The sequence below is a fragment of the Megascapheus bottae genome, chromosome 13 (assembly GCF_031878675.1).
Source record: "Megascapheus bottae isolate mThoBot1 chromosome 13, mThoBot2.hap1, whole genome shotgun sequence".
NCBI classification, from domain to species: Eukaryota; Metazoa; Chordata; class Mammalia; order Rodentia; family Geomyidae; genus Megascapheus; species Megascapheus bottae.
This window is the reverse complement of record NC_143521.1, coordinates 29778419-29806380: the sequence shown is the minus strand read 5'-3', so window position 1 is coordinate 29806380 and position 27962 is coordinate 29778419. Positions and strand designations below refer to the sequence as shown.

Below are 27962 nucleotides of genomic sequence, written 5' to 3'. Positions count from 1 at the left end.
ATCAGAACCCTTAACATTTCCCTTTTATCAGAAAATATGAGTTGTAAAACAAGGTTTTAGGAATTTCACACTTTTTGCTTCTGTGTCATTAAGGAAATGACAGCTAGTGTAAAACATTCCCCAGTAGTCATGGAAAAAAAACATGTTTTGCTTATACAATATAGCTTTGGATATTTGAGGTTAGGGTTCATTTGGGGGGACTCTTCATTTCTACAACTTGTCACCCATGGATCAGTATTCTAAATTGATATATCCAAAGATACCCACAGAATGTCCCATTTTGACCCAGCAATTCCACTTCTTGCTATAAACTAACAATATCCACATACACAAATTTATGAAGTAAAAACTAAACAACAAACTCCAGCAACCACATCTGGGCACCAGTGGCTCTCTCCTGTAATCCCAGCTACCCAGGAGGATTTGACCTGGAGAATTGTAATTTGAATGCAGTCTAGCCAGAAAAGTTCATAAGACTCTATTTCCATTGTGGGGCCAGGAGTTTGGCCTGGTGGTAGAGTGCTTGCCTCGCATGCATGAAGACCTGGATTCGATTCCTGGGTACCACATACGCAGAAAATGCCAGAAGTGGTGCTATAGTTCAAGTGGTAGAGCTCTAGCCTTGAGAAAGACTCTATTTCCTTTTGGTGACCAGTAAAATGCTAACCTAGAGGCATGTCTCAAGTAGTAGAGAGCGAGCCACAAGCAAAAGTTACAGGAATCGGGTTGTCATTTTTCAAAGAAGCTTTGTAAAACTATGGATTCATAAAATCTCAATAACACTATAAAACTGGTAACACTAAGAAACAATTGAGATAACTTAAGCCTCTTGATTCACAGATAATTTTAAGCCAGGCCAAGAAATTCAGAACAAAATGCAGCATATTGAGGCCCTGAAAAAGCTTCCATGTTTTTACTGCGAGTTCAGGATTCTTTCATCCACAAACATAGGAACCTGTAATAGCATCTTTTGTGTATCCTAAAATAAACATTTCTGGAGTCCTACTTCAAATCTTATATTACTTTTCTTCATGTTTTACTAAATGCCCAATATGATTGCAGACTTTTCCACTTTGCCAGTATTGCTTAATGATACTTTTTTCCTAATCAAAACATACATTTGGAATAAAGAGAATTTTCCTGATTTTCTTCACTATCTTCATAATTCAGGATGAATAGTAGTTTGGGTTCCTGCATTCAGTGTTGCTCCTTAAATGGTTAGAGTGATTTTGTGGTTGATGAATAAGACAACCTCCTTTATTTTTTTATGTGGAGAATCTTGTACTAACTGAGTCCAAAAACCTACCCAGAGCCACCTTGATGGCAAGAGAGCGCATTTCCATTTCAACTCGTCACCCATCTAATATTAATTTTAATGTAAACATTTCCATTAGAAACATGATAGCATTACAAAGAGCAGTTAGACCAAGCAATAATATATAATTTACCATGCTTCAGATTTAGAATCAACCCTTCTATATCCAGTGATTTCCACCACACCCATGAGTTATCAGCTGAACACATACTAATGGGCATCTAGAAAATATTTTTCAAAAGGAATGATCAGGACCTAACATCAAGATATTTTCCATCACTGACAAAGTAAGTTTTTCTCTAGGATAGTTCTTAGTAGGTCATCAATCTTAGAACTTTAAATAAAATTTAAAGGACAAGATGGTACAAGACTGTATATGTACAGGACTGCATACCATATTAAGTGCTCTCTAAGCATTCATATTAATATAATGAATTAGAGTGTTATTAGGGAATGACAAAGCTACAGTTGGTCTTAGAAATCCATGAGAGAGATTGATTGGAATACAGTGTATGCATTCATGGAAATGTCTCCATGAAATTTCCCTCTACTTTGTAGCTAATAAAAGATAGGCTGGGCTTGGTGGCTCATGCCTGTCATCCTAGCTACTCAGGATGCTGAGATCTGAGGATTGAAGTTCAAAGCCATTCTGGGTACTAAAGACCTTGAAACTATTATCTCCACTTAATCACTAGAAAACAAGAAGTGGGGCTGAGGCTCAAGAGATAGGGCAGTAGCTTTGAGCTGAAGAGCTCAGGGACAGTGCCCAGGCCCAGAGTTCAAGCTCCATGACATCCCCTCGCCCCAAAAAAGATATAAAGAAAGTGGAAGGAAGGAAGGAGGGAAGGAAAGAAGAAAGGAAGGGATCCATGAATCTAATACTGCTTTTTACAATAAAGAAAATACTAATACATATTGAGTGTATATTTATGTGGAACATTTTATGTGCATTGCCCACAGCATCCCCTACATTACATTGAGGATAAGGAAGAAGATCCAGTGAGAATGTCCAATGCCATGCACTCTTGGTTTCTATGCCTGGACTGCAGTCAAGATGTTTGGTGTCCTGAGCAAGTGCTTCGCTAAAGCCCAAAACAGGTGCTGATGAGCTGACATGTGATCATGTGTCTAGAAGAATTTGGATTGGCTGACTTCCCTGGGCAATTTAATTCGATGTAATAATGTGTTGTTAAATGTAAGTTTCCGTCTGGGAGTGCTCCTGATGTTTTTATATAGCAAAATTTTAACATACTCTGTGTGTACATTAGTTGTGCAAAATTGTATCTCTGAGACAGAATGGTTAGGAGTAAAGAGTTTTTTTTGATCCAAGAGCTAAAGGGAATAGTTCCAGACCACCCACAGCAAATCGAACCCAGGGAACTGAGGTGGGACCAGTTTTGCTGCCTCTCAGAATGGAGATGCCTCTTATTTCCCATGCTCTATAAATCTATATTCCACATATATCCTTCTAGAACTTTTCATGTTCCCAATTCCTTTCACTTTTTTGCTAACTATTTTCCATGTCTAGTTGATAGCTTCTTACTAGGCGTAGCAGACCTGACTTATGTACTTCCCCAGATTCTCTCTGAACCACTTGCTCAGTGAAATGTCTGGACACTGCTGCCATTGCCTCCTGTCCCCTCACTGCACAAGGTCTCTTCCTTTCGAGGAGGAAGGCCAAAGGACCCTCCTGTCGTTTCCCCCCCCACCCACCCAGCAGCTGTAGCAGCTTCATCACCAGAGCCACTTTTGCAAGCTCTGTGCCACCCAATAGGGGTATGGATCGCCCATATGCAAATGTTGTCCAGTGAGAGTCAAAGGCAGGAAGGAACTCAGATAAATTCATTCCATTTTTTTTCCCACAAAGGACTGCTTAGAGACACCATGATTCCACATAGCCTACTGAGAGATATCCTGTGATCAAACTGGTGGCTGCATTCTTTTGAAGTCAGGTTTAGTAGAGAAGTGCCTTTCCTGGGTGTCCTCTCTACCTGCCTTGAAGCCACACTCCCAAAGAAATGGGACCAGGGGCCGGGAGTTTGGCCTAGTGGTTAAAGTGCTTGCCTAGCATGCATGAAGACCCGGGTTCGATTCCTCGGTACCACATACATAGAAAAAAGCTGGAAGTGGTGCTGAGGCTCAAGTGGTAGAGCTCTAGCCTTGAGAAAGTCCAAGGACAGTGCTCAGGCCCTGAGCTCAAGCCCAGGACTGACAAAAAAAAAAAAATGGGACCAGATTCCCTTTACCTCAGGCTCTGTCTCCTCCTCAATTTGTATCCAGGAACCTTAGCAGTAGGTAGGGTTTGGAGGAAGAGAACTCACAAATGAAAAGCATCCTTCCACAAACTCATCCGGCAGCTGTGTGGGGGTGAGCATCCTTCCCTGAAATTCCCAAGGCCTGGTGAAGGGGAGAAGGTCAATCCAGACCCAGTGCAGAAGAGGCAGCAGGTGACTCTGAGGCTCACCACGGGTCTTCCTGTTTCCACCAAGTGTATAAAGCTATTCCGTACTTTTGCTCTTGGTGGATACTTGATGAAATTAGGCAAGAAGCCCCTCAGCAACTAGTACAAATATTCTTTTAGGGTACCTACTGTAGTTAGGCCATCAATGGCCTTGAGTAGGGGTGAGCTACTCTCTCCATCTGTGGAGGAGGGAAAAGCTTTAACTGGTGGGAAGCCCCAGTTTGCCTGAAAAGGGTAAAGCTGGGATACAAATTCAGTTAAAGCTAAGCATTGTGACACTGATCATGGCAGACAGGACAAACCCTTCACCTGCACACTTAAGGTACTCAGCTTCAAACCTGGCATTGTGGTGCTGAGACGAGGACTCCAAGGCTGTTTCTGCTTTGCCAATGGGATGGTCTCTGGAGATTTGCAAGACTCAATGAGGAAGAGAGCCTGGCTGCATCAGGGGGGCTTTGTGCTGCAGGGGGTAGCGCTCTGATAGAGGAGGCTCCTTCCTATGGCAGCCACGAAATCTAGTTTGCAGCTTTCTCAGCATTTGGAGATGGCCTCTCCACAGCCTATCAACAGCACACACAGCTGGCTGAAGGCCCCTCCCCAGAGCCAATATCTCAGACCTCAGGTGTCCTCCTCTAGACTCAGAAACACCAGACTCCCCAACATGTCACCCCATGGCTTCTCTGCCCTAAACCAGTTCCTTCTTTGGTTGCCCCAGTGAGAGGTGGGCAGGCTTTGCTGTGCCCACTAACAGTTCATTCTCCCTTTCAATTAAAGGTTCCTTATACCCAGTCAACCATTCTTCACTTGAGTCTTCGAAGTAACTTGTGCTTTCTGCCTCTTGACTGGACTCTGATAAACACACATACCATCTTATGCCTGGCCCTTGGGTTTGCTTCAGAGCTGAATAATTTATCAATAGCTTGTGAGAGATTGCCAGGGGTGGGGGCAGGGAGGTGTGTGTGGCATCCATCAAAGCAGTAAAAAATCTGGGCAAACAAAGAGATTCAGATCAGCTTACGATGTGTCATTCTTAAGGAAATAATGCTAAATTCCTTGCACTCTTCAATTCTTCATCTCTTGCAGTGATGATAGTCACCTTTTATTAAATCAATACTGGAGACACATCCAAGTATCTGTTGTCAATAAAGGTTGTGATACATTTCTAATCTTATGGAAATTGAGAGGGTTTCAAGAGTGCATATATAATATATGCATATGCATATTTTATTATATATATATCATATCAGATACAGATCTAGAAACAGGGAAAAAAGGGAGAGCAAGATTTGGCCAACTGAGGCACTTCTCAATTATTTGATTTCTCCTGCCTACATTACAAGTTGATTCAATTCACTAAATCTTTCTTGATCATCTATGGGTAAGATCTCGTAGTTAATATAAAAATACATAAGCTATGGTTCCTGAGAGAAAGATTCTTGTGTTTATTTATGTTTGTTTTCATGAGGCAAGATCCTCCTGCTTAGCCCAGGCTGGCTTTGAATTCTGAATCCTTCTGCTTCTGCTCTCCTAATTCTGAATTTATAGAAGTAGACAACCACACTTTGCTAAGAGAGTTTATAATCCAGTACTTTTCTGCATATAACAAGGAATTAATGGAATAACCTCTACCAGGCACTGCGCTAGGAAGGTGAGAATAAACCATGTATAAAATGTGTTTCTGTTCTTGAAGGTGTATCATGCTAATGAACTCTTCCATTCTCTGCTTGGGTAGGTAATTCCTTAAGAAGGCACTTTCTGATTCCTCTGAGTAAGTGGTACCACTGTAACCTGCAGACGCTCCAGCTGAACCTGCTTTAATGAAAGGGATGAAAATAAACAGTCATCAGAGCTTGTCTTTGGTAGATTATAAATATAAGTTGTGATCTTTTAAAAGATATAAAGTTCTATTAGAAACAAAAAAGTGGTTATTCCTTTTGTAGCAAAACTAATTTATGTGAAAAGTAATATTCTGAAACTTCCAAAAGACTCAAATTCAACTTGAACTTGCTAGGACAACTAGATAGAGTTTTGATTTATATAGTTGGAGTCTTGCCTTTGGGTCAAAATGATGTCATCAGAATTCTCCATCTTCATCTGTCTCCCATCTCATTCTCTCTGTATATATGACCTCATCTTCTCTTCCTTTCCTTTTTTATTTTTTAAGCTGAAAATAGCCTCTCTGTCGCTGGGGACAATGGCTTCAAGCGGCTCCAGCTTACCTTACACATTCAGCCTTCATTCCAGTAAGAAGAGAAAGATTGTCTTCTCTCACCCACAATCTACAATATATATACATATGTATATTCAATTGGCCTTTATATCCATCAGTATGCAGAGAACCTACTAGTTATTTAACAAGGAAGCTTTGACACACACAATTTCTAAATAGAACAGTACAGTGTAGTTTACTAAAAGTTCATACTACCTCTAAAAATATCTTTTATAAATAAAAGTGACTAAAAACAAAACACAAATAACAAGCAGCAACATAAAGGACTCTAACAAGCCTAAAGGAAACAGGCACAAAAGAGCAAGTACTAACCCCTCAGTGACAGTGAAGGATTGGAGGCGCAGAAGAGCCCCTTTCATTGTTATTCTATGTAAGAAATTAAAACCTTCTTTATAGCTTTTTTATTTGCACAATTAAGTAAGACAAGCTCTTTCTGGAAATTGCCATGTGTATGTATTTTATCAGAATATTTTTTCATGGGACTCTTAGGGCTCCCCCCCCCCTTTCAATAGGAAATGGCCTCTGTTTTTGTTTTTGTTTTGCCAGTCCTGGACCTTGAACTCAGGGCCTGAGCACTGTCCTTGGACTTTCTCAAGGTTAGAACTCTACCATTTGAGTCACAGCACCACTTCTGGCTTTTTCTATGTTTGTGGTACCGAGGAATCAAACCCAGGTCTTCGTGCATGCTATGCAAGCACTCTGCCAATAGGCTAAACTCTCAGCCCCTGCCTCTGTTTTTAAAGTCACTCCAGAACATGTACAGAAGAAGATGTATACAAGTCAGAGGAAACTTTTTCAATAAAGAATCGGGCATTAATGAGATTTTGATAAGGCCTTGCTACCATGGACACACTGTATAAACAGAATTATACATTATATAAACATTGGGATAAACAGGAGTGCAAAGTCTCAGGGAGGTAATCAGGTCCTCACAAACAAGTGTCACAAAAGAAAGACATGGTTTTCTTTTCCCTCAGACACAGGATTGTATTCTCTAACAAGTGTCTGAAAGTCAGAGTTAAGGAACCATGCGGTGAATCCATAACCAGTGGAAAAGAAGCAGAAACAAACAAACAAAAAGCAGAAACAAGAGTACCCAGTTTGCTTTTCAGATTTGTGGATTTTGCATTCATGAGTCTAGTCAACCACAAATGGAAAATACCTTATTGCATTTGCACTGAACTTGCACAGGCTTTTTTCCCTTGTAAGTATCCACAATTGCCACTATACAGTGTGGCAACTATTCACATAGCATTTATCTTGCTTAAGGTATTGTAAGTCATCTAGAGATAAAGTATATGCGCAGGTGGTATGTCAATGTTATATTTGCTTTTATAGAGCAATACTTACTTAGTAGGTTTCCCTAGAGTTGTTTGTTTATGGGTCATGGGGCTTGACCTCTGGGCCTAGGCACTATACCTGAGCTCTCCAGCTCAAGGCTACCACTCACTACCTCTTGAGCCTCAGCCCTACTTCCTGTTTTCTGATGATTAATTGGAGATATGAGTCTCACGTTCTTTAGTGCCTGGGCTGGCTTTGAACTGAGATCCTCAGATATCAGCCTCCTGAGTAGCCAGGATTTACAGGCATGAGCCACCACACCTGGCTCCTAGAGTTATTTTGAACTTTAAGAGAGATCTTTATTTTTTTTGTAACCTGGCACCATTTTTTTTCTACTAGCTTCTCAATCATCTGGGGAAAAAAAAAACCACAAAAAAAAGCCCCATTTATGCGCAACATCATTAAAACAGCTATGAGAAAACAGTCACTACTATGTAGCAATTGAGAATTTTTTTTTTACTTTTTAACATGTCTTTACCTTGTCCTTATGAGTCAACTAAATTGATACGGAAGCAAATACAACACAGTGTGGAGAAGGTGTGGCTCCAGGGGTAGAGTGTCCTATCTGGAGCAGAAAAGCTAAGAATATTCAATGCAATGAAAAATTGCTTCTGAACATAGTGAATAGGAAAGATTTCATTTTAGAATTTAGAAGTGATCATGTTAGTTTCCAGGCTTGAAATTTCAACATTACTGAAGGCCATACTGGAATAACATGGACATATGCTTTTTTTTTTGCCAGTCCTGGCCTTGGGCTCAGGGCCTGAGCACTGTCCATGGGTTTTCTCGAGGTTAGACCTCTACCACTTGAGCCACAGCACCATTTCTGGCTTTTTTCTAACAAGCACTCTACCACTAGGCCAAACTCCCGGCATATGCTTTTTAAGGACTTCAGAGTGTTTTACTGTAACATTCCAGAAGAGCATTTGAGACTCACAATGAAATGTGTTATCTTTATGACAATGAGAACAAGGAAGTATGGGTTGTGGTAAGTGACTAGAAAGAATAACAGGTGTCCATCACTGCAAAGTCATATGCAGAGAAAGTTTGTCATTCAAGACTGTTTTATTCACGTCTTTGTTATTTAGTAAATATTTGCAAATAAATAAATGTACCTGTTACGTGCCTGGCACTGCAAATCTCATATTTTGGCTCAAGCTGAAAACATAGCCCTACCTTCAGGGAACCTGTAGTGTAGCAGAGAACACAACCTTTCACTTCCTGAAATAGAAAAAATAGTAAAGAAAAATCAACAAAAACCACTTCTCACCAGCATGAGAAAGGTATCAATGGCTCATACCTGTTGTCCTAACTACTCAGGAGACTAAGATCTGGAGGACTGAGGTCAAAGCTATCCAGGCAGAAATGTCTAAGATATTCCATCTCCAAAGTAGCCAGCAAAAAGTTAGACTGGAAGTGTAGCTCAGAAAGTAGAGGGGCCAGCCAAGCAAGCCTAACAAGCTCAATGCCCAGTATTGCCAAAACCAGGGTCATTTTTCCTCTTTCTGTTTCTGGAAATAAACCCCAGCAACCTAAAGACAAAAAGTCAGCATAATAGACCAGAAAAGAAAATAAAGCTCTTAAGACTCTGATCAGTAAGTCTTGAGGTGACCGTGGCACTGCCTGCCTGCATGTTTCTGACTCAGTGGGATTCTTTATACTTTCTATCTTCCATCTGTCACTTGCTGTTTCATGCACCCACACATTCCACCAGTTTACTACTTTATCTTCCATCTATTCCCACTGACCACTATCCATAGCAAGGGATAAGCCTAATTTTTCATTACTACTTCCTCAGTTCTCAGAACAGAACCATTGCACATAGCCATTGAGGAATAACATTTGATGAATGACTGAATGAATGACCCCCCCAAAATTTCATTAGTATTCTAATTCTATAGAATAAAATACAAAAGAATCCCTGGCATTTATGACCCTTCAGGGTCTGTCCCCAGTCTCTTCCTAGCCTTCTTTTTGACATTCACATATCCTCCTACAAGTTCTGTGAACTAGGACTTGTTCTCACAAACATCATATCATTGTCTGTGCTGCTAAAACAAAATGGCACAGATTGAGTCATTTAAGGGAACAGAAATGTATCAGTTCTCAATGTCTCAATCCCAGACATTGCTATAGGTTGGAAGATCTGCTGCAGACTGCATTCTCAAGGGAGAAACACTGTATCTTCCCCAGGAAGAAGGCAGGGAGCAGGCCTGCTCTTATGCTGACTAAAGCCTCTTTTTACAAGGGCCTGCATATTATTAATAAGGGAGAATCCTCACTGGCCTAGCCACTTGTTAAAGCCTTAAAGTCCCACCTCTTTTGTAGGAATGTGCTAGTGGTGAGGCTAGAACTCAGGACCTTTCCATTTTTGCTTAGCTTTTTCACTCAAGCCTGGCCCTCTACCACTTCAACCACACCCCCACTTCCTTGTCTTTTTTCCCTGGCTAATTGGAGATTAGAGTGTCTGTCTACTTGGGCTAGCTTTGAACGACCATTCTGAGATCCCAGCCTCCTGTGATATTTAGGATTACAAGTGTGAGCGACAAGCACGAGCCAAGTCCCACCTCTTAATATCACCCCAGAGGCCCCACCCGATTTTAGAGTATTCAGGGGTGAGACTTATTCAAATGCAGAGCTTTATCCCCAGTGTACTTTTCAGTCAGCTCCTCTTCTTTACCTTCAGACTTTGCTCTCAATCGTCTCGCCCCAGATCTCTACCACCATGCTGCATCAGAGAGAGAACTTTTCTAATCTGTATTTCAATTTTTTATGCCATACTCTCACTTTACATATTTATCATCCTTATTCAATATCCTCACCTCTATTAGATCCTAAATTCTTGAAGATAGGAAACACACCCTTCCTTCCGAGAAACAAACATAATGCTTCACTCCAGTGGGATCCTAAGGTATTTTATCTGTTAATGAAGTAAAATGGAACCATTTACATTTTTATTTCAGAACTAGATAAATAAGAGTACAAGTGTGCTTGAAAGAGATGGGGGGAATGATCAAAGGGGGTGATACTGATCAAGATGCATTATACTTAAAAACTGACATGTTGACTTGACATTCCCTTGTACAACTTCTTAAAGATAACAAAAGTAAATGTGCATGTAAATAACCACTTCAACAATAGATTTGGATCCAGGAATTGGTGCAGATACATACAGAAGCAAGATACTACAGGAAGATACTGCAGAAGGGGAAAGAACAGAGAAAGAGAGACTTGTTGGAAGTGTTAGGCATGAGCACGGATACCTTTTTCTCTTGCTGATGAGAGCAAAGTTCTTAATGGAAGATGATCCCAATCAATAGAGCCAGACAGCTGATTTATCTAATGGCCTCAAGCTGAAGTAGTGGTCTCTCTCTCTCTCTGTAGTGTTTCTGTGAAGGGAAAGGCTGCTGGAACCCAGGAGGACTCCACAAGTAGGTCTGTGTTCTCAAATGCGCTCCCTCTGCAGCACGCCACAGGAGAGGTCTAGCAACCTGCTCTGGGCTGGGTGTTTAGGACTGGCACTGGGGCTAGTGCTGCTGCTTCTCCTGCAGCTGCCACAACACAATTACTGCAGTAAAGACTGGCCATCTAGGTGCTCTCTGGAACCTGGATCCTGGCTACTAAGGAGAAACTAAGGACGGGGGAAGCTCACAAACCTAAATAAGATATCCAAGCAACAGAAGGAGAGAAGGTGGGAGATTGAGCCAAAATATTCGGCCAAGTAGAACTGGAGGAAATGTCATCATTGGTAAAGGAGGACTTGGAGAAGAAACTGTTTAAGCCCCTCTCTCAGCATCTCTACGAATTTATTGAGATAGAATTCTCAGTCCAGGACAGGTATTATCTCTGTGTATCAGGTAATCTGCTCGTTCCATTCATTGCTTACATATTTGGATGGGAGATGAGGGTTTGTTTTTTCTCTTGTGTTTATTTGCCTACACAGCACTGCGTCTTCTTGTGATTAAGTTGAGGAATTTGGAAAAAGAAACAATTGTATTGTGAAACTGTAGTTGTTCAGAAATGAAACTGGATAGATTCTCCTCCTGATTGGATTTTTCCCCCTCTGATAGTCTGTTTAGTCTCATGGCATGCATTTTATTTTTATATAAGAACTTATTCTAAAAAAAAATCAACAGAGACTGCTCTGGTATTTTTAAATACATTGGAGAATTGCATTATTTTCAACCATTCAGTATAACTAGTGTTCTTCCTCTTCCTTCTAGGACAGGAACAAAGCATTTTAGGTTTTTGGCTTCTCCCACTCACCCTCAACCCAACTCCCTAGTAGCTTTCTGAGGAGAAAAAAAAATCTTTTAATTTTTTTCCCTTATGTTAAAAAACAGGATTTTTGGCATTAAAATAATCTTATTAACTGCAACCTAATGTAGACTAAAAATGAATGTCAGTGATACTCACTCATTAGACACTATGCTGTAAATAGACTATACTGCTTGTAGGGGAATCAGGGGGTTGGTAGGGAAAAATTGGGGAGAAACCCAAGTAAGAGGCTACACAAAACAAAAACCCCAGGATTTTTAATGGTAGAAATTAGTCCAGAAAAATTGAAATTTCAGACCGAAGGGATGTTGCATAAAGTGCTTCGAGATGGAGAGCATTTGTATTTCATCAAATCAATATTTTCCCTTCATGTTTTTAAAATTCATAAAACTGGCCATGAGTAGGCTTTTGGCACTTAATTATGACTTACCGCACCTGTGATTTTTGTGCTGAATTTAGATAGAAATGCTTTGGCTGTGATTGAATTTAATATGCAGAGCATCCTTCTCCTGGCCTGGGCCACTTCATAGACTTCGGAAGGTTAGGAAAGACCTCAGCAACTTTCAGTGTTTGTGGTGCATTTGTCTTTTCAAGGAATATGAGTATTCTCAAACAAGAACATTTATAGTGAAAACAAGATATATATTCAAGTATATTGACTTCATAGAAGCAGGGATTGGTATAGTATATTGTGTAATGTATAACATAAATTATATGGGTAGTCACAATGCATTAAGTATTCTTATATTTTAGGAAGCATTTGTATTCATGGGTATTAATTTGAAAATAAATGCTACTTGCTCAAACTATGAATATAGCATGCATTTTAGTTTTGTATTAGAACAGAGCTTTTTTTCTCAGTGAACCAAATTATCTAATAAATTTTGTCAAACCACTTGCGCTGCCAATAGAAAATAAGACAGCGATCACAAAATAAAAGGCTTCACACAGAACCAATGTAATGAAATCTGGAAATTCCCAGGATCTTAACAACAGAAAGCATACAACTAAAGAATTTTCTCAGTGGTCATTTCAGTGAACAGTAACATTACCCTGGGAGTAGTTAATCTTTTCAACACTAAATTGAGAATAAATAATCTTGCTAACTTATGGTATTTGGTTTTTTGTCAGTCGTGGGACTTGAACTCTGGGCCTGGGCGCTGTCCCTCAGCTCTTCAGCTCAAGGCTCGGTTCTTTCCCTTGAGCCACAGATCCACTTCCAGTTTTCTGGTGGTTAATTGGAAATAAGAGTCTCACAGACTTAAGTGCCTGGGCTGTCTTTGAACCTTGATCCTCAGATTTCAGCCTCCTGAGTAGCTAGGATTGCAGATGAGAGCCACTGTGTCTGGCTTACTCACAGTGTTTTGTACAAGTGAAAATGAAGGATGATATTTTAAGTGTTCGCACATTTGAAGATATTGTAATACAGTGGAAAAACAATTGGATGGGCAACAGATATTTAAATAGCCTTGCATTCATTCTGAAAATAGAGCAGCGATTGATAGATGAATTCTTTTTTTTTTTTTGCCAGTCCTGGGGCTTGAACTCTTGGCCTGAGCACTATCCTTGGGTTTTCTCAAGGCTAGAGTTCTACCACTTGAGCCCCAGCACCACTTCCAGGCTTTTTCTATGTATATGGTACCAAGGAATCAAACCTGGGTTTTTATGCATGCTAGGCAAGCACTCTACCACTAGGCCAGACTCTGGGCTCCAGGTGAATTCGTTTTAATTTTTCACATTGCAGAGTTACTCATAATGACCGGTACTTCCCTTCTATGGCCTTTCCATAATACTTCCTTTAACAACTGTGAATGCGCTTGGGTTCACATCAACCTAAGAACCTAAACTCAAAAAAGCATAACACACCTGGGGAAATTCTAATCTGACTAAGCTTTTATTCTTTACTTGGAAAAGGTTAAGAAAGAAAAAATATGGAATTGATGTATAGAAAGTACATTTTACTAAAAATAAATACATATATCATAAAAATTTATCATACAATTTGATTACAATCAGGATTGTGAAATGGGTAACAAACATTTAATATAAAAGTCACTTTTGAAATTTTTTTGAATTCCTGCTTTTTATCTTCTAAAATTATAAAAACATCCTTCTGTATTTTTCACTTCTGTTTCTCCCTCTGTGTCTCTCTGTGTCTCTGTCTCTGTCTCTGTCTTTGCCTCTTTCTCTCTCCCTGTCTCTCTCTCTCTCTCTGTCAACACACACACACACACACACAGTACAATTGTGGAACGTGGCCAAGTACTTTTATAGAGAAATGTAAATAAAATATTCTGACATCTCCCCCCCTCAAAAAAAACTTGGCTAATTTTAGTTGGAGATGATAATACAGCAATGATGAAGACTTTTATTTAGGTTCATGAGTCACTTTGTGATAATTTGTGATTTGTTGTGACTTGTTTGTGTTTTTTTCATTCTAAAATGGCTAGATGTTATTATTGTCTCTAAAGTCAACAGCCCACAATGTCATCTGGTACCTGCTCACAAGACAGATTTTCCCAGGGACTAATTCACAACTTTGCAGATACAAATGTCAACTACTGTAATATCCATACTCTAATGTCCACTTTATAGCAGAGGTTTGAAGATGCAGAAGTATTCGAAATTGTCCTTTTGAGAATGATACTGTAGATAATGGAAAGTTGAAAAGCATACTTACTGAGTGCCAGAAACAAGTCCACTCTATGCCATTTCTACACACTATGTATCTTCATGACAGCATTATAAGTTAGGTGACATTCCCATTTTGCAGATGTGGAGAACACAGTCACAGACATTAGGTGATGAGCACAATGTCACAGGTAGTAAACACCTAAAGCTTAAGTTCTTCCCATTTGCCACGTTGCTTCTAGGCAGCAAGACACTTTAAGAATTCCACACGTAGTATTTTATTTGTCTCCTAGATGACATAGCCCAGGCTTACCGTGGCTAAAGAACTTGCCCAAGATTACCTGCTACTAAGTGCTAAGAGGGCACAATGGTATTGTGCCCACCATCCTACTGCATTGCTCTGAGAATATACTAGATGGGAACTCATAAAGCAAGTCTTGTGCAGGCCTCTATTTCTGTGGCCCTTTTGTACCCTCCAAATCCCTTCCTTCCCTTTCCCCCTGTTCTGTAATAGCATACACCTTAACTTCCTATAGCCAACAAGTGTGCCAGTCCTGGAGTTGGAACTCACAACCTGGAGCTTTATCTTAGCTTTTCCTGCTCAAAGCTGCTGCTCTACCACTTGATCCTCACCTCCAATTCTGACTTTTAGGTAATTAATTAGAGATTGGAGTCTCAAGGATGTTCCTGCCCAGGCTGGCTTCAAATCACAATCCTTAGACCTCAGTTTCCTGAGTTCTTGGATTACAGGAGTGAGCCATGGATGCCCAGTAGACAATCTTTTTTTCTTTTCTTTCTTTTTTTTTTTTTGTGGATCATGGGACTTGAACTTGGCCTGAGTGTTGTCCCTGAGCTCTTGAGCTCAAGGTTACCACCCTATCCCTAGGCCTGGGCATTGTCTCAGTGCTCTTCAGCTGAAGTCTACCTCCCTGTCCTTGCGCCAAGCCACACTTCTCATTTTCTAGAGGATAATTGGAGATAAGAGTCTCAGGTCCTTTTGTGCCTAGGCTGGCTTTGAACTTTTATCCTCAGATCTCAGCCTCCTGAGTAGCTAGGATTACAGGCGAGAACCACCTCGCCAGGCTTAGACAATCTTTTTAATACTTTAAGGTTCCCCAGATAGTCCACAAATTTATTTATTTTATTTCATTTTTTGCCAGTCCTGCGACTCAACTCAGGGCCTGAACATTGTCCTTCGGCTTTCCTCAAGGCTAATGCTCTACTACTTGAGCCACAGCAACATTTCTGGCTTTCCTATGTATGTGGTACCGAGGAATTGAACCCGGATCTTCGTGCATGCTAGGCAAGCACTCTACTACTAGGCCAGATTCCTGGCCCACAAATTTGTTTTATTTGAATACTTCTAGAAAATATTATTTACTTATATCTTATTTCTAGTAAAGTATTATTTACTTATACCATTCCTTTTTTCAGTGAAATCAGCAATTAGCCATCATCAATATATTGTTTCATTTCATGGAGTTTTTTTTCTTTTGGTATCTTGGAGCAACTTTTTTACTATTAGCTAATTTAAATGATAAAAACCATAACATATCAAGAGGGTTATAAAATAAGTTATCTATTTATGTAAAGCATTCTCATGCAACTTGTGAGCTACTGGTTTCCCTCTTACTCTGCCAAATTATATTGAATAAATTGGCCTGTTATCTTTCCACTTAGTCTCATGAATAATGCTTCCTATTTTCTCATAGTAACATAAGTATTTTAATGGCAATGTTTATTCTAAAATTAAAAGCAAAAATAAATGATTGTTAGGAAGTTAAGAATGGACCTCTGAAAATGCTGGCTGAACTATTGAAACTGGAGCAAGTTCATTTTGAAGCTCTCTAGGTCTAAGGATATTTCTCTCTGTACCATAATTATACCCCTAATACTAAGGAAGTCAGCTCTCTCACATTTTCACTGTATAAACACATTTCTGTCTCAAGACATTGTGCTCAGTTTCCACTTTGCTGCTGCATTAATGTGGAGATGGCTATTTAATTTCTGCTGGCAGGGAAGCTCAAATGTGGAAATTAGGGATTGGGTCAACTCCAGACTGAGCAGATTTCTTCGGCTCTCAGCTAAACGGAATTCTTGGAGCCTTCTTAGCTCTGGAAGAGGCTATTTTGGCAGATTAAGGAGGCTGCGCTCTCTCTCTCTGAACTTCATCAAAAGGCAAACTTTGAAAGCAGGTCATTGTATTTCTTTGGTTTGTGCTAGTGGGACACTGATCATTAATGTAAGAAAGTAAATAGCTGGGAGACCCTATCTTCTGAGCATCTTTCCCCTGCCTTCCAACTATTCTTTATGGAACCTCCAATCATACAATCTAGACTTTAAACCACACCCTGTCCATTTGCTTAAAATCTTTCAGTGACACTTCTCTTTGCTCAGCTCTCAGAACACCATGTGAACTCCTTAGCTTGCTATTCCAGAGGGGCGAATCTAATGCCTGTCTTGCTTCCTACCACCTGCCTTCCCTGTCTTCCTATGCCAATAATACCAAGTTCTCACAGGGACCCACAAGTGTCAAGTATTTCTAGTTTGCTGTCTTAGAACTCTCTTTACCTCCCATGCTCCTGAGCTCTACTGCCTTTTACAACTCAGAGTCCTCCCTCAGGGAGCAATCAGCTGAAGCTATCCATTCTTTGTGAGCCTTCCTTTCCCTGCCCATGCCTCATTTGACATGCTTTCCTTCTCTTGCCACCCACCGCTCCCTCTGGTCTCAGAAATAGCGCTAATGGGAACAAATTATTTCAATTCCTTGCACGGTGCTTGGTACAGAAAGAGCACTCAAATATTTATGGACTTCATGAATTGAGAAACTCTCCAGTCAATCAGCCGGTTCTCATCACATGTAAATAAGGCATTCAGATTTTCAGTAGCCAGTTATTTCTCTACCTCACCTTATCCCTCTTCCCTCTCAGGCCCTGAAGTAACTAGAGAAATCTCTAGGTGAAAAGAGCAGAATCCTTTGATTCGGAGGTAAAGCTTTGGTCTGCACAGACGTAATTGCTTCTTGGTGGAAGGAACCACTGCCAATAACTTACCCTCTTGTGCCTATACTTCCACACCCTTGCCTAACCCCTCCTTTTCTATCCTCACCTCTTCCTAGAGCTGGCCTCTAAACGCATGCAGAGGGGCCCATTTTAGGGTTAGAGAAATATAAAAGAAGGGACCATCAACTCTCCACCCAATCCGGAGGGATCTCAGCCATTAGCCGAAGACCTCGGCTAAGATCTGCTGAGGTCCTCTACAAACGCGCCCTCCATTCCTTCCTCTATCCTCAAAATGTGCCATCCCTCCTCTCCCAAACCTCTGGACCACGCAGCCTAAATCACAGCATCTAGCCTTCCCTCTTACTTCTTTTATTAATTTTCCCTAACCCAGGAAACTAGTGTACAATCCAGCCACGTTGTATCCTTCAGAGTTCTCAGCCCCTCTTTCTTTTCTTCTTTAATGGATCTTGCACGTGGCTGCTTTAACGGGCTAGTATTTTATTAGTCCCTGACTCCAAGAGGAAAGCCCCTATTGAATGGGTCTGAGTGCCCACAGAACGCGTGGCTCAGCGCCTTGTCAGCCAGCTCCGACTCCCTTCTCCAGAGGGCCCCAAACTCAGCCCAATCAACAACTCTGAGCTCAGAGGGTCTCCTTGGTTTCAGAGTGACCTGCACCTTCAGAGGAGGAGTTACAATCTTGATGGATCCCAGTTCTGGAGCCAAAGATGCCCAGGTCAGCTTCCCGTCTCCTCAGCCCAAAGAAGGGACTTTCAAATCCAGAGCCTTTCAAAGCATGTTTGCAAGCCTCTGCCTAACCCTATGATTCACCATATCCGAGTCCCAACTGGCCTGTGCAGTCCACCGTCCTCTGCCCTGGTGCTTAGCTTCCCTTGTCAGTTTACTTCCCCATGCTGTCCTCCACCTGAAAATGCCTTCACCTGGATCCCTGTCTTTCCAAAGGGAAGATCTGCTCCACGTATCTGCCACTAGGACTGTTGTGTTGTGTTCTGTTACATGTCATGTGTGTTGTGTTATAGTTAAGCTGAAGGACATGTGTCTGCAACAGAATGCGTGAGCCTGAGTAATTGATAAAGGCCAGAGGTTTATTTCTTACAGCTCTGGAGGTTGGGACTTCCAAGGCAGAAGAGCTATATCTGGTGAGAACTTCTTGCTGTGTTAGCCCATCATGTGATAGGGCATGGAGGGGGAAGTGGAAAAGCAGACAGACTTATCCTCTCATCAGAGTCTATTCCCACAGCAGCTGTCCACTGTGAAGACGGCACTCATCCATGTTCATGAAGGCAGAGCTGTGACATTATCGTCTCTAACCGAATCCTCCTCTTAACATCATGGTATTGGGAATTCAGTTGCCAACCTAGAAACACTTGGAACACATTCATACTATCGCAGCATTCCAAATTGATACTCTCCAGACCAAAAGAAAACTTTCCCTCCATGGGCACTGGTAGCTCATGTGGGTAATCCTAGCTATTCAGGAGGCTGAGATCTGAGGATTGTGCTTCTAAGCTATCCTGGGCACTAAAGTCTATGAGACTCTTATCTCCAGTTAACCACCAGAAAACTGGAAGTGAAACTGTGGGTCTTAGTGGTAGAAGGCTAGCCTTGAGCAAAAGGAGCTCAGGGACAGCGCCCAGGCCCTGAGTTCAAGACCCACAACTAACAACACACACACACACACACACACATACACACAACTTTCACTCAAATTCTATACTAACTCTTAGAAGCTACAACATATTCCACCTTTTTTGTTTTACTTTTGTTAATACTAGGGTTTGAACTCAGAACCTTCTTGCTAGGCTAGCTGCTCTACTATCTACTATCTGAGCCATGCCCCATCCCTTATTTATCCACACAGATAAAGTGTATAAAGGGATTGTGTTGTGATTCTTATACAACTTGGTAACAGTTTTTATTCTATTTTTATTCCTCTAGCCCTTTTTCCTTTAAGTAATTTTTTCAGATAGCACCTTGAGCTTCCCAGGCCCATGTCAGACTGTGTTGTTCTTACTACCATCTTCCTTCTCATAACTTGGATGACAGGTGTATGCCACCATGCCCCACTTATTTATTGATATGGAGTCACACTAACTTGACAGTCATGGGGCTTGAACTCTGGGCCTGGGTGCTCTCCCTGAGCTCTTCAGCTCAAGGCCACCACTCTACCACTTGCGCCATAGCGCTACTTCCCTAACTTTTTTTTTTTAAACATGTTGATCCTGAACTGTATTCCTTCCTATCTCTACCAACTGAGTAGCTGGGATTTTAGTCTTGAGCCAACATGCCTGGTGACGTTATCTACCTTGAAAGAAAATTTTAGACAATCCATCCCCAGCTGTTTTAAAACACACTAGCATATGTGAGAGTGGATCTCCTTAACAAGACCATCTATTTTAGAAGGCAGGGACTATATCCTGACTTATTTCTCCTATGGCATCTGTAATCTAGTAATCAAATATAAAGTACTCAATAGATACTCCTTTATTAACCCAATGACAGTTTCTATTGTAGCACCTGTATGTTTAGATGTTGGTTCTTCTTATATTGGTGTGAGATAAAAGACAAATGACTAAGGAAACAAGAAATTACTTCCCTCATTTTGTTCACATGAATAACCAAGTTGCTCTGTGGTAGCAACTTGTGTTAAATGCTAGAGTTTGTGAGACACACTTGAGAGAATTCATAAGTTCCAAACCACACCAAACAGGGCAATAGTAGCTGTGTGCAGGCACCTTTACATCCCACAGTCCTGTTTAGTTGCTCTTCAATGCTGGGTGGCCAAGTGAGCAAAACACTTTTTCTTTCCTCACTTTCTTACACTGTGTAACTTGTTCTGGTAAATAGCTTTTAAGTATGTGCTGGTCCTGGGACTAAAACTCAAGGCCTGGGCGCTCCCTGAGCTTCTTTTGCTCAAAGCTAGTACTCTACCCCTTAAATCACAGCTCTGTTCTGGTTCTTTCTTTCTTTCTTTCTTTCTTTCTTTCTTTCTTTCTTTCTTTCTTCTTTTATCTCCTTCCTTCCTTCTTTCTTTCCTTCCTTCCTTTCTTCCAACTTCCTTCCTTCCTGTAGTTTAGAAAAGACAAGAGTCTCACAGACTTTCCTGCCTGGCCTGGCTTCAAATAACAGTCCTCAGATCTCAGCCTCCTGAGTAGCTAGGATTACAGGTGTGAGCCACCAGCACCTGGATTTGGTAAATACTTTTATTCAGACTCTATGCAAACATTAGACCCCAGGTCTATCCTTCTCCATCCACTCCAAAGATCAGAGTTAAAATCACACCATTCACAGTGCTCTAACAGACATCACTGTGACAGTACAGACACCATTGTAGCAAAAAATAAAAATAAAATACGTTGAGCAGCTTTGGAGACAAGTCCACAAAGGTTCAGTTACATGAGGGTTCAAAATTGGGGTACAGCTATAATTTGGATTCAGACTCATTCTGTAAAAAGAAAAAGGATACATACATACTGAACTGTGCTAATTAAATAAGTTATCATGGCTTCAGCTTTTATAAATGAAGTATTTTCTTCTGTCCTACAGTGACCAAAAGTGAAGAAGTAAAAATAATTATGGTGAAACACTACAGAATAGGTTTAGATGAAAAATATGAAGTAACGAAAAAGTGGTCTTTGAATGATCTGCAGATGATTGACGGGAAAGAGGCAGACACGGTGAGTGCTACCCTACCTCAGGCAGATATCACATCAGTGTGCTGGAGATCTTTATGCCCAAGGTCCTACTTCACATCGTCTTGGCACATACTGAGTGTGAAGAGGACATTATATTGTTCTGAAATGGTATGAATTAATTTCCTGCAGTGATCTATTAGCCTTTTGTTGTTCTGCTTTTATGAGGTTTGAATTGGAATTTTGTCTATTAAATTTAAAAGCATTTTGTCCAAGTTTCTCTTGACAGGTTAAAACCTCATCACCCAGTCAATCCTAACATATTAAATGGCATTTTTCCAAACTTAGGATATTTTCCGCCTCCCCCTTTCCTCTGTAAATTATGGGGTTCAAAGCCTCTCTTGGCAAGCCCACTTCATTTTAGTTGGGAATCCTACAATCTTAGTGGTAAAAGGAGAGAAGTATGGGTATTCAAGTCTCCCCCACCCTTTTTCCCCTTAACTAGGAGTTTTCCCAGTTTTGTCCCTCAATTCTTCCATTGATGGAGAGTTCATCACTCTTCCCTGGAATTTTGTATGTCAACAATACCTCATTAAGTATAAATTGTCAAAGCTGAGAATTCCCAAGACCCCACCTAATACCTCCCCCCAAATCAGATTTCACATTTGGTAAAGTCCTTATGATTTCCCATGCCATGCATCCTTTGTCCTGGATGTAAATGTGTTGTAGCCATAGCCCTACAGACCACAGTGATGGGGTCACCCTGCCTTTCCTTTCAATTGGAAACTCCTCAAAAATTAGGACCATGGTTTTTTAAAAATTCATTGACTTCTGTCTAATAGAAAATAGGCACTCACTGAATATTTGTGATGTTATTATTGAATGCATTAGAAATGAAATTCATGTATTCTTTATCCTAATAACTACCATTCATTTGACCAATTATTTCCACCCATCAAATCTTCTACTATTTGGGGGGAGGTTGCTATCATGTTAGTGTGATAGAGATTTAATAAATGTTACATTTAAGGCTTTATCCAAGTCAATAATGTAATGACTAAACAGGTGGGGCCAAGTGCCCTAAGGAATCACTAGCCATCATTCCTGGGGTTATCAGCTATCAATCCCACACTTAGTAAATCCATACAAGATGCCAGGAACCAAGCTAAGCTCCTTCCATGTCAAAAGTCAATCAACTTCATAACATTTCATGAAGTAGATTCTATTACTGTTCTCATTTTGCAGGGGAAAATAAGAGAGTCCATACTACACTAAGAAATTTATTCATTTGTTTCTTTAGATTATTTTGCTGCCAGAAACTATTCATTTATTCACTCTGCTATTTACTAAGGATTCATAATATTCCCAGTCTTACTAGGTGCTGAAGGTTCAGGAGAGAATTCGCTACAAACATTTAATTCTGCCTTAATTAATCATAATCTAACCTTTTATGTTTTTCAAGATAGGGTCATGCTAGGTCATCAAAGCTGGGTCTGGAACTTGTATTACTCTGTTCTATTCTGTTTCTGTTTGGTTGTTTTATTGAAACAAAGTCTCCCTGTAACCTTGAACTTTCATCCTGCCTCAGCCTTCCAAGCAGAAGCATTTTAGGAGTACGCATCAAATCTAGTTAATTATCTAATCTCAATTTTCCCTTTATTAAAATCAGTATATACTTTCTTTTGTAATCTATTATCTAGGAATTCTGTATTCAACACTTACTGTATCTTCAGAACTTCTTAGTGAAAAAATGCTAGATAGCATTGCTTTGATTGTACATATTTATATAACATTTTTCTGACAATTTTTCCAAATGTTAGACACTTAGGAATGGGCTAATTTTTATATACATATTAGTATATGTGGTCAATACAAAATATGTTTCTAGGAGAATACTTCAGAACACAATTGTTCACAATCTAATAAATGCTTAAAAAACTTCCCTAAACACTATGTCAATTTTGCATATCTGTTCTATCATATTATTGAACTTAAATCTTAAATGTTAGTATAAAATCACACAAATTTGTGTATGTATATATCATATATATGTATACGATGTATGAAACAAATCACCACTTGTTGGTGGTGGTTAAGGGGCTTGAACTCAGGGTCTCTGAGCTCTTTTTGCTCAAGGCTAGTGCTCTATCACTTTGAGCCAAGCTCCACTTCTGTTGTTTTGAGTAGTTAATTGGAGATAAGAGCCTCACAGGGACTCTTCTGCCTCAGTTGTCTTTAAACCACAATCCTCAGATCTCAGCCTGCTGAGTACCTAGGATAACAGGTGTGAGCCACCATCACACAGCTCAAACCAGCACTTTTGTAATAGTTTGGGTGTTACAAAGTTTGCATTCATGCTTTGCCCTTCTTTTCTTTTTTTTTTTTTTAAGAATCATATGATCATCTAATAGTTTTCCTGCCTCCTGCAAGAATTTTATTTAAAAGAGAAATTGCAAAAGCCAAGTTGTTTTTATATGAAATATACATGTAATATGCTAATTACAAAAAAGTATGCTAGGCATGGTGGCTCACCCCTGTCATCCCAGCTACTCAGGAGGCGGAGATCTCAGAATCACTGTTCAAAGTCAGCCTGAGCACTAAAAGTTTGTGAGATTCTTATCTCCAATTAACCACTAGAAGTCAGGAAATGGTGCTATGACTCAAGGGGTAAAGCTGTTAGTTAGCCTTGAGCTGAAGAGCTTAGGGACAACTCCCAGGCCCAAAGTTCAAGCCCCATGACTGAAAAAAAAAACCCAACAAAAAACACCTTACTATCCATCCTGTACTTTCCCTATTTACTTTTGAAACAGCACAAAGAACCACCCTTCTAGCAAAGGCAAGGAGAAACCTCCTTTCCCCTCAGAAGTCTATAAATGTGTTTATTATCTTCTGTCATCCCTAGCTATCATCTCAAATCCTCAATACCAAAGGGACTGTGATAGCTATATATGTCATGTATGAAACATGGTTTATTTTTATTTTTATTTATTCATTTATTTTTGCCAGTTCTGGAGCTTGAACTAAGGGCCTGAGCACTGTCCTTGGGCTTCCTTCAAGGCTAGAGCTCTACTACTGAAGCCATAGCACCACTCCCAGTTTTTCTATATATATGGAATTGAACCTGGGTCTTAGTGCATGCTAGGCAAGCACTCTACCACTAGGCAAAACTCCCAACCCATGATTTATTCTTGTAACTGATGACACAGATACTTAAAAAATAGGTTCTTAAAAGCCAGATGCAATGGCTAACTCCTGTAATCCTAGCTACTTAGCAGGCTGATATCTGAGGATCATGGTTCAAAGACATCCTGGCACTAAAGTCTGTGAGACTCTTATCTCCATTTAACCACCAGAAAACCAGAAGTGGTGCTGTTGCTCAAGAGGTAGGGCTATTGCTTTGAGTTGAAGAGCTCACGGACACCACCCAGGCCCAGATTTCAAGCCTCACAATTGACAAAAAAAAAAAAGGCACTTACAAACTGATTTGATGAAGAGATACCTCTCATATACTACTTAAGGATAATAAAAGAGCAATTTAAAATAAATGAATAAAACTGAAATTTAGAAATGGTAGCTTCTCTGTATAGCACCTTAATAATAACAATAAATTAAAAAAAAAAAAAAGCTCAGCCAGGTGTTTGGCCTAGTGCTTGCCTAAAATGAACAAAGACCCAGATTCGATTCCTTGGTACCACATACATAGAAAAAGCTGGAAGTGGTGCTGTGGCTCAAGTGGTAAAGCTCCAGCCTTGAGAAAGCCCACAGACAGTGCTCAGGCCCTGAGTTCAAGCCCCAAGACTGGCAAAGAAAGAAAGAAGGAAAGAAAGAAGAAAAAGGCAGACACAGTAGGAAAAAGGCATGAAAAAATAACTCTAGAATTTGACAATCGAGATAAAGAAGGATGGTTAAAGCATTGAAAAGAATTACAATGCATAAAATTGTTTTAAGAGCAAATGTGCTTTTTAAAAGTTATTTGCAAGGCCAATTTATGTATGAAATTTTGTTTTTTGTATGGGATGCATATAGACTCAGCTTCTAAAGAAAAAGAAGATTTACTATGAAATACAGAAATGTTTGTTTCAAATAGCTGTGAGCTAAAACCGCTAATTAAATACTAAGTAATGATTTTTCATAGTTTGGAAAGTTCATTTGTAGATTTCAAAACTATATTTAATGCTGATACTTGTAATCAATAAATATACCCAAGATAATATGAGAGAATCCAGGAAACGACTTTCATGGATACAAATTAAGTCATGTCTCTCCTTCTCTTCTAGGACAATCCATTTTTTGACCTGCACTTCAAGAAAGTGTACAGCTTGGAAGCATACAGCTGTGCTTCTAAGTATGCATTTGCTCGAACTGTAAATAAGCTGAATCATGCATATCTCAAGAAGGACTTACAGATTGTGAATTTTGATTCTACTTACATTAATGATGACTCCATTTGGTCCTCCAATAACAAGGATTGCTTGGTCCTCATGAGAATATGCTTTTATGCTTTCAATCTTGTGTGTCTGTCCCTTTGTCCCCTGCCACTTTAAAGATGTGCTCTGCATTCCTTTATCAGTGTGCTAGGCAATGTTTCCTCAAATAAATCTTGATAGTCAAAATGTTCATCTTTTCATCAGTGGCTGTGATTTAGATGGAAATGAAACAATGCTTTGAGAACTATAATGAAACATGTTTTTAATTGTATTTTATTGTCAGGGTAATATATACAGGGGTTACAGTTACATTCATCAGGTGGTGGGTACATTACTTCTTGAACACTGATACCTCTTGCCATGTTTTCCTTCCCGGCACCCCTCCCAATCATCTTCTTTTCCCCCTTCCCTTCATATTTCAAATAAACGGATATATGTGTTTTAATATGATCATTCCTTTGGAACTTATTCGCCCTTGAATTTCACCACAGCTTTGGAAGACAGTGCATGGTTCTGATTCGATTAGGATACTTCTAAAAAGTGTAAGGAAGTACTTTTTGAAAACTAAAGCTAAGGAAAGTGATCCTGGGTCCATGGCTAAGCAGACTTGAAATCTAGAAGAGGGTCAATTATATGGTTTTTATAACCTTAAAACTCCAGTTTTTTTTTTTTATCCTCTGTTGCCAAGAGCCTCTTTTCTCTTGATACTGGAAAGCAACTTTCATGGTGTAGAAATGTTGAAAAGAATATAGCTAAGGAAATTCATCTTAATATGACTTTGTTTTCATCACTATCCCTCCTTATGATCCTCCCTCCCTCTAACCTCAGCTCCAGAATCGTAGCACAGGCAATGTGGGGAACTGCAGTATCTGCTCTAGAGAGATCAGTGGTTCTCACCTTTGGCATCTGTGGAATTTTGGACTGGATAGGTTTTTTGTTGTTGTTGTTGTTGTTTTTTTTTTTGCCATGGAGGGTTGTGTAACAGCATCGCTGGCATCTTCCTATTCAATGCTTACAGAACCCTTTTAGTAATGACAGCCAAAGTGTCTCCACACTTTACCAATAGTCCCCTTGGGAGTCAAAGTCACACAGCCGCACTAGCCTAAACTAACTCAGAAGAAATTGCAACATTGTAATGTGTACTATTAGGAACAAAGGTAGTATTGTGAGAATAAATGCTGAAAGGTGTTAGGCCAGAGGGATAAGATTATAAGGCTGGACAAGGGCAAATACATGACATGGAGTTAATCTACAGTTTAATATTTTGGCAAGGACAGGTGGCAGAAGTCCTAATATACAGCTTTGGTGTCTTCTTAAAAACTGGATATAATGGCAGGTGTGGTGACTCATGCCTGTAATACTAGTTACTAAGGAGGCTGAGATCTGAGGATTGAAGTTCAAAGTCATCCCGGGCACTAAAGACCTTGAGACTCTTATCTCCAGTTAATCACTAGAAAATGGAAAGCGGGGCTGTGGCTCAACAGGTAGGGTGGTAGCCTTGAGCTAAAGAGCTCAGGGACAGCGCCCAGGCCCAGAGTTCAAGCCCCATGACCCACAAAAAAAATTGGATATAATAATGACCTGTACTAAATAGGAATGACGATGCCAGAACAATCTAAAATAAGTTCTGGGAATCAGAAGGCTCAGGTATGCAGGAATATTAGAATATATTTATTATGTGAGAGTGAAGAACCACAACTAGACTATCTCAGAAGGAAGGATGTTGAAAGGGTGTGAAATTATTAAGTATCCATGACTTATACATGTTGTCCCGAAGAGTAGGCATACCAGTTACCTTACTAAAAGGCCATTTGTTCCAGACGATCTAAAGATGCTCTGGATGGATAAGAACACTATGTTAAATTTCAAATATGTGGTTCTTACTGTTCTGCAAGGATGTACATTCTGAGGAAGAGAACAGGTCTCCATTGGGAAAACTAGAGCTACTGATTATGAGCTGTCTATCATCTGTTCCAGCAAGGCATAGGTTCAGAAAAAAAATCTATTGAAATGTAGCAGTGGCATAAGTTCAAGCCTGAGCAGGCCTGGAAGACACAAGCAAATTATCTAGAAGGCTTACTCAGACTCCACCAGCACTTATTTTTATAGCATGGACATCTCTTCTTCTTTGCATACAAAGTATCGAAGAAAACACCTGGAACTGGTTCACACATGGATTGGCAATGTCTTATTGCCAAACAGGTAACATTGGATTACACATTAGCCCCACTCAGGATGGACTAGGAAAGCAAATTCCATAAAGGAATCTTTTCAGTCAGCAGAGCTTGGAGAAACCCAATATATTGTTCACTTTATAGAGAGGAAGAAGTACCTTGAAACTGAAATCGTTACAGCACCTGAGATTTTCCTTTCTTGCTTACAGTCAGTCTGCCAACATGCACAATCACTAGAATTATAGTATTTTTTTGTCATGGGGCTTGCCTGGGCACTGTCCCTGACTTATTTTTCTCAAGGCTAGTGCTTGCTTTACCATTTGGAGCCCCAGCAACACTTGCAGTTTTCTAGTGGTTAGTTGAAGACTATCATGGATTTCCTATATTGACCAGCTTTGAACTGGGATTCTCAGATCTCAGCCTCCTGGGTAGCTAGGATTACAAACGTGAACC

The 27962-nt window shown here is 40.1% G+C and overlaps 1 protein-coding gene across 2 annotated transcripts; it reads left to right on the top strand.

Moving 5' to 3' along the window:
- The first annotated feature begins 1502 nt into the window (after positions 1-1502).
- Exoc1l (exocyst complex component 1 like) lies at positions 1503-25753 on the top strand. 2 transcript variants are annotated; one of them, XM_090344065.1, is made up of 4 exons: positions 1503-1602; positions 2276-2413; positions 20823-20953; positions 25186-25753. In XM_090344065.1, exons 3-4 carry the CDS (start codon positions 20852-20854, stop codon positions 25450-25452), a joined length of 369 nt encoding a protein of 122 aa, XP_090200191.1. In that variant the 5' UTR covers positions 1503-1602; positions 2276-2413; positions 20823-20851; the 3' UTR covers positions 25453-25753. The 2 variants fall into 2 exon arrangements, with proteins under 2 accessions (XP_090200191.1, XP_090200190.1); XM_090344064.1 differs by lacking the exons at positions 1503-1602; positions 2276-2413 and adding an exon at positions 10942-11204.
- Positions 25754-27962: the final 2209 nt, after the last annotated feature.

Excerpts from the sequence above, each read along its gene's own strand:
- Exoc1l (XM_090344064.1), top strand. The coding sequence starts at position 11,084 with ATGTCATCATTGGTAAAGGAGGACTTGGAGAAGAAACTGTTTAAGCCC. Across the intron at positions 11,205-20,822 it reads GTATTATCTCTGTGTATCAG|TGACCAAAAGTGAAGAAGTA; the intron begins GTAATCTGCTCG and ends TCTGTCCTACAG. Across the intron at positions 20,954-25,185 it reads ACGGGAAAGAGGCAGACACG|GACAATCCATTTTTTGACCT; the intron begins GTGAGTGCTACC and ends CTTCTCTTCTAG.